A 7,631-nucleotide genomic window follows, 5' to 3' on the forward strand; every position below is an offset into this window, starting at 1 on the left:
CTCCCTTCCCAACCCACTAAGAAGGAAGTGCGAGCGTAAGGTGGTAGATAGGTTTTCCGTATACCCCTTGGAATTTTCAGTTACAGAATAAGCCCCAATGTTGACAAATTTCTCCCCACATGAAGCGCAGATGCTGAATAGTGGGTTTGATGAGTAAATTACTGCCACAAATAGCACTATGCAATTGAGTGTAAATATCAACACCACTGTGTCTTTTGGTAACAGAAACCTCTAAAATCTTTTAATTCAGATGTGTGAATCGATGCGATGCTGTTTTCAGCCAACACCCAGACCAACCACTATGTTTGTGCATGGCAAAATTATTTGATCCAAACGTATGACTTCGTGAATGGTACAAATACTGGGTGAGTGATGTGAAACTAAGGTGAGCACATTTTTTCACTCCACACCTCCACAAATGCTAAACTAAGAAGCAATACCATGAAAAATCATGGCAACCACTCTGACGAAGTCTGTATAATTGTGCTGCAGAATAAGTTCATTGAAACGAAATATATTTTTCTTGCCGAAATTTCGATATATTGAGCACTAAATGCGGTAACATACCATAGATCAAAGCGGAGTGAGTTCAACGAAATGACAATTTGATGAGGTTGTGATAAGTTTATCATGACAAAAGCCGGCGTAGCTCCTCAGCTGTTAGTTGATTTCGAGGGGATGGGCTTCGAAGGACGGGAGGTGGAGCGACCCACGATGGCTGTTTTGCAGGACTTGGAATAGTTGTGGGAAGGGTGTGTCGCACTTTATTCCTGAGTACTGGAACGGTGAGACAGACGAAGTATCGTTTTTCTTCACATGGATGCAGGCCCCACTGCCCTGACAGATAGTCCACAGAGATACATCTTTGTTCACCAACTCTTATTTCCGACAGTTCCTCGCTAGGCAGTTTTAAAAAGCTGAAGTCACCTCGACTCCCATCCGTCCATTGCAGAACGTATATGGGGCGAAGGTACTCGTTCAGAGTTTTGGTGACTGTTCCACCGATCCAGAAAGAATGTTTCTCCTGTTTCGAAATCCATTTAACAAGAGCAAGCGTTTCCGGGTAGGAGTGCAATGACGCTAGTCTGGTCTCAAGCATTAGGTCATCGCTATTTGTTTCATTACTAAAGGATCTGTGCCGTTGTTTCGCGAAAACTCCATCTTCGTGTTCGATTATACCCACAGGTTTTGAGGGAGGCTGTTCGGTTCCAACACGTGTTCGGCAATACGAATCTGCAGTCATGAAATCCAACCTTGCACTGTCGTCACCATGAACAAAAGTGAAAACTCTAGGCCCGAGTGCACCCCTGCTGCGTTCAATACCGTAGCACACATGAAGGAGGCTAACAAACACGCATAAAAGTTTACCGACCATTGTTACGCAGTTATGTCGTGCTTACTGAGCGAAATGTCACCTGAGTGAAGCTCACTTCAGCAGTGACCTTGAACATCATGAACGCCGTGTCTAACAATAGCGGAAAATCTACACGCATAAAGTTATAAGCAGATAACACTAATAAAATAAAACTATATGCATTTGACTACAATTTCACGTCCTCTCCAAATCAACTTCATAAAAACTTCACGCGCGACCGCTTGGCCTTGAGAAATGACGCGGTCATTCTGAATCGGGGCGCTACCTGATTACGCGTCTGATGGGATCGAGTGCAAGCGCGTTGAATGGTATATCGGCTAATGAATTCCTGAGAAAATACGTTGGAGGTGAATCCATTTCTCCAGCTGACCCATTGTGGAGGGAATTTCTTTACATAAAATGGCTTCCAGCAGAATAGTAAGCTGCTAAATACCAATGGCCACACATCGTGCACTTTCAGCAACGAAATGAACAGGCTTGAAGAAGTAAACCCGTCAGTTCTCCGAGAGTTCCGGAAACACAACATTAAAACACACAACTTGTCTGCATTGATGAAGTTCGTTGTTTCCCAAGGAACTGAATTTTTGGGGTCGGATTTCCGATCTGGTGGAAACTAGTGGGTTGAGTTTTTGACTTTACTCACTTCACGATAGTGATAGAAATCTTCTTACTGTCGTCCAAAACTCACTCCTTGTCTTTCGGATATCTGCGAAATATCTACTAGAGCATACAACTGAGCAGAATTTTCTGAAACATCTAGCAGATGGGTCAGTCGAAGGTAATGAGTACGACTTTACGTGAATGAATGTCAGTTTTTGGTTCCTCTTCTCTGTTAGAGTGCTTTTTCCAGGTGCTTTTTAGCCTTTTGCTCAAGGTTCCAGTGAAGTAAGTAGTGATTTTGCCAATAAACTGGATTAGTTCCGAGACCTATGCATTGCATTGTGAAATTCTCACTGCCATCCTCATTCTGCTGGCTCGTCAAATGCACCGAGATCTGTCTTCCCCCTTGCCACTGGTCTTCGTGTATGTCATGTGGGGCAAATGGTGAGTCAGTCTTTCAATTCCCGTGCATAAACGGTAAAGTAACTCTGGTTTTTGTCGGTGCATTCCGCCTTATCCCTACAGTTATCCTCCATATAAACAGCTTCTTCCATGTCTGATTACGGGATCGACTTCTCTGATCCACCATGACAGTTTGGTGCGTGTTCTTCACAAGGCATTTTGTTTCTGGATTTGGGTCAGTGAGAGAGAGAGAGCAATGACCAGGATAGCCCGGGGATTCGGGTGCAAGGACTTGACCTAACAACCCTTTGATTTGTTTGGCTGCGTATTACGTCAGATGAGTCCGCTGTGGTCGACCGCTAGGATCAGTCCAGACACTGGGCACGTTATCGCTGTATTTGATGTCATTGAAAGTTCGTGATAAAAGACCCAACCACTGATTACATTGGCAATCTTGTCCTGTTGTTTGAACTAGTATACCGAAATTCTCAGTGTGGTCAAAGGCGGATGTCTTAGAAAACAAGTAAGATCGTCCTTCACACTCCTTCACATCTCTTAGAAATCGGTCACCATGTAGTTTTCTCAGTACTCACGCAGATGGACTTCAGAGGAATAGAAAACTTGTAGTCAAGAGCTTTCTGCCCGAACTGGAGGCCCAGTAATAGGCGTCGAAACGTTGCGGATACTCAGTGGGCGAGTATACACGAGTCCAATAGTCGAGGAGGTTTGGATGGATAAACCAGGAATTAGAAAACCAAAGGGTGAAGGTTTCAGAAGTGGGCTGTTTTGAAACAGACAAAGAAAAGGAGAGTAGTTCCGTGCGACTGTGGAGAATCCGGACTTGAAATGGATGGTGAGTTGAAGAGGTGGATTGAGCGAGTTTACGGACTTTCACTGTGTTAAGTAACTTAGAATAAAGAAGTCATTTTTGGACTTCTTCGGGATGAGTCATCCGAGAGGAGTAAATGGGCACTCCTCTCCGTTTAACTTGGCCGAGTAATGAAAGGTGGAAGGGGTTCCAGTTCAGGCCCGACGCCGTATTATATGGTGAGGTGAATCTAAGGCTCTCAGGTGCTTAGCATTCGGGCCGGAGATATCATCATGATCAAAGACCGCAATGTCAGTGTTGATACTGATGTTCCACTGCCGCAGGCCAGTATTTTATGAATCGAAAGAAGGATCCTGACCGAGTCGCGAGAAGACCTGGGACTACCAGACAACTTTTCGAAAACGATAAGCCATGAAGCGAATATGCCGCGGATTGCTGAATGAGATAGGATTCCACAGTGTCAGAAGATGGTGGATAAGCAGGAGTAACTGGAAATCTCTAGTGATTTTCAATGGTTGAATATAGTTATTTCACATGCGTTCACTCGAGAATCCACATAACATGGGAGTTTAGTGTGCTAATTACCTTTAGAGGACCGGTAAACTTTGGAAGCCCGAACAGGCGTACCGCACCATCATCGTCAGCCATAAAATCCGTGTACTTGCTGTGCAGTAGTTATAGCTGCAGCTTTCGTTCACGAGTGATTTCAGAAGTAGATAGCTACACACTTGAGGTAGTCGCTTATGTGGTTGATGCGTAAACACAGTGGTATCAGTGGACTTATGATTGTGATCGGGAGGGAAGCTATGCATTGAAGGAACAGCTTGAATGCATGAGCGCCATCGAGGGCGTCACCGGGCCATGTCTGAGAATGTCTCTAACCATCGATGTTTTCCGTCTCCGAGTCCATGGCGTTGATGATGACCAACTCAGCTGGGTTTTCTGGTAATAGCCTGCATACTTCGTTGTCAAGTCATTGTTTGACTCCCCGTGGCTCGCCCCCTTTCAGGTGATTGTGCGAAAAGGGCTCTTCGAGGGAGTTGGTTGAGTGGCATACGGTGTACGTGACCAAGCCAGCGCGACCTATATGGGGTGATTAGTTCATTTATCTCCAGTTAGTTCTTCCGAAGACCATTCGACCTGCTCCACCATCACTAATCTGGCTTTCCCACCAAACTCGGACAATGCGCCGGAGACATTGATGGTCTAACACGGAAAGTTCTCTGATGTCAGTGCTCATAGACGGAGTTCCTGACACGTATGTAAAATTGCTATTGTGGAGCTCACCGCAGCATTGTAAACTCGGCTGTTGGAAGATGAGCCAATGCCTTACCTTCGCTCCAGGCGGTGCAGGCTTACCACAATTGCTCTGACCTTCCCGATCCGGATAAAAATGTCTTTAGCCAGGCCACCGGGATTGATACAGCTACCCAGGTAGATGAGTTTGTCTGTTACCTTGGGATTAAATTTCGAGCCTCCAATTCTGGTAGCAGCACTCTACACTTGGTAGGTGTGAGGCGCATGTCAAAACATGGGGCAGAATTATCCAGATTATTTGATCTTGCCTGTATTACAGTACCGTCAGATACAAGATGGGCTATGTCGTCCGCTTACTCGATATCCGTGAGTGAATGCCCTGGGAGAATTTTGATCCCACAGATACTGGAGGCTGGGATTGAGTGTTGCTTAGTCATACCAATGACGAAGTTGAAGAAGGTAGGTGAAAGAGAACAACCGTCACTGAGGCCACTTGATGAACTGAATCCAGGTGAGTGCTTCCCGCGGTCACCCACTCGTCCGCGTAGGTTAGCGCAGAACACCTTTAGAAGGTATGAGAGTGGATAGGGACATGGAGGCTGCCATAATGTTTGATGGTCCACAGAGTCATTGGCAGCTTTCAAGTCAAGAAAGACAACCATTTTTGGTTGCTAGAAGCAGTGTCGCTGCTTCGGAAAAATATATGATTGACGTAACCTCTTCTTCACAGGCTATTTGATGACCAGGGTTTTGGGGACCCTTCGGCGTCCGTCTGATTATTTCGTTGATCACGAAGTGGAAAAGGAATGGAGAGAGTGGACATCCCTGACACACCGCTTTGTGCACGGAAGCTTTTGGAGAGCTCTCCGTATACTCTCACACGTTCGGAAATCTGAGGATACAAGGAACTTATGATGTTTATGAGCTTACGAGGCATTCCTTGGTGGACAAGCGTGTCAAGAAGAACAGACCTATCAACCGAGTCGAATGCGCCTCGGAAATCCAGGAATACTAGAATTGAGGGTCGCTTATACGTATGGTGTTGTTCTAGCACCTGACGAAGTGTGAAGGTTTGGTCAGCGCAACGTCTAGCAAGCCGGAATCCCTCTTACTGCTCTCGAGTCAGTATCTCACGTGCCACATTAAGGCGACGCAGCACAATTGACGCCAACAATCTCGTTACGACCGGGGTCAAGCTGATCCCCCTGTGGTTACCACAGTCACTACGCGCCCCTTTATTGAAAACGGCAGTATCACCGATTCTCCTCAGTTGTCTGGGGCATACTCCTTTTTCCAAATGCAATCAAACAGATCGGACAAGCGCTGACTGAGGACTTCACCCCCGTTTTTGAACAGTGCGGGTGGGAGGTCATCCGGGCCAGGAGCTCGGTGGCGCTTGAGAGAACATATGCAGTCGTAAACCTCCTAGGCCATAGGTGTTTCCACGTTCACCGTTCAGGGTCTTACTTCACCTGTGGGCTCTAGATGAGTGCCAGCTAGTCGCCACGGCAGTTTTTCGAAGTATTTAGCCCACCGGTCGAGGCATTCCTTCTTTATTCGAGATGGTCATCATCATCATCATCATCAAAGACAGCAACATCAGTGTTGGCACTGACGCTTCACTGCCGTAAGATGTTGGAGAACACCAAGTGGCCAGACGACTTCGGCTATTTCGGAAGTTAGTACTGCATAAAAACAGCTTGCGATCAGCACACAGCTGAAGCAATCGTTCCCCATTGTCCGTACGTACCGAGTCCAGTCCAAGTCGACCTCCCAGTTGAGTTTCAGATGCACTAAGCTTGCCCACTTGCGCATTCATATCTCCGGCAATAACCACAATGTCTGAGCTTTTAGCTCGCCGCAGCAGAGCATTCAGGGCGTCGTAAAACCTGCCTTTGACGGTGTCAGAGCTACAATCAGTTGGGGCATAGACAGACACGATAAACAGACATGTATCAACTTGCCGCTTGTGAGACTCCTTCACAGACGTTGCCAGGCGAGCCGCACAGAGGCGACTATCAACAGGCTCAAAAGCCTAACCGCAATGCAGCGGTGTTTGGCGGGAAATGCAAATGCATTACCATTTCTACGGAACAAGTTGCCATACATGTTCCAACCCCCAACCTGGAGGGCCAGGAGACCGTGTTTGTCAGACCTCTAACCATTGACCAACCTGGTATGAGAGTCTCTGTAGGTGTCGCGCGGACACCCCGCAGTATAGCTCAATGGATCTCCGAGTTACACAAACCGCCACACCACGGTAAGGTCCAGTCTCTTCGTGATGGTCGTTCCATTCTGATGTTTGATGGTTTCTCTCACAAGTGGTTTCCTAGGACCGGTCGCACGGATTAACTGAAATAATCTTCGCGCTTTACCGTCATTACCAGAACTTTCGGTCTTTGCTTAGGCTACCCACTACTTGGCGTTTGAGGGATTTACATGTGCTGCCGTACTCGTTGCTTGTTGATATGAATTTTCTGGCATCAGTCTTGACTACCGATCTCGGTGGTGTCTAGTGGTCATTTGCCTGCAACGGAGAGATGGCCCAAGTGGTTAGAGCGCGAATTTACTGAACGGAAGGTCCGTGGTTCGAACCCGACCTCTGCCTGTCGACTTCCCCTGTCTAGGCTTGAGCAACCTGGCAGTATCCCATGGCATGGCAGCTAGGCACCTGAATGGTGCTACAGACGAATGTTTTTTTGTATCGGAGAAGTCAGACAGACAGTAGTGAGCGCCGCTAGTACAACTCCTTCCGCATGTTGCCGTGCGGATGTCAATTATTGCTTAACCTGAAGCATGACACCGCAATGAGAAGTCAGACAGTAGTGAGCGCCGCTAGTACAACTCCTTCCGCATGTTGCCGTGCGGATGTCAATTATTGCTTAACCTGAAGCATGACTGACAAATGGTCCAACTTGGGGGTCATGGCGGTTCCGAAGTTCATGCAATACATCAGGCTACGCAACAGCCTGGCCCTGTCAAATCTGGCCCAACCAAATCGACCGGACCCAAAGTGGGTATTATCAGTCACGGATGCATACGGCCTCTGCTGTTTCAAAGCAGTCATCACGCGTCCGTCCCAAACCGAAATCGAAACCTGTTGGCTCCTCTCTCAGTTTGCTGGCTACTTTCCAGATCAACACGCCAGGTAACCGGAAGTATCTGACA

The 7,631-nt window shown here is 47.1% G+C and overlaps 1 protein-coding gene across 1 annotated transcript; it reads right to left on the bottom strand.

The window, feature by feature from the left end:
• Window positions 1-631: 631 nt before the first annotated feature.
• Window positions 632-1,375, bottom strand: T265_14930 (hypothetical protein; the record flags this gene model as incomplete). The annotated part of the gene is made up of 1 exon (XM_009175826.1): window positions 632-1,375. A coding segment is annotated over one exon (744 nt), but the record flags the coding sequence as incomplete, so codon positions are not given.
• Window positions 1,376-7,631: the final 6,256 nt, after the last annotated feature.

Source organism: Opisthorchis viverrini (assembly GCF_000715545.1).
Source record: "Opisthorchis viverrini unplaced genomic scaffold opera_v5_296, whole genome shotgun sequence".
NCBI lineage: Eukaryota > Metazoa > Platyhelminthes > Trematoda > Opisthorchiida > Opisthorchiidae > Opisthorchis > Opisthorchis viverrini.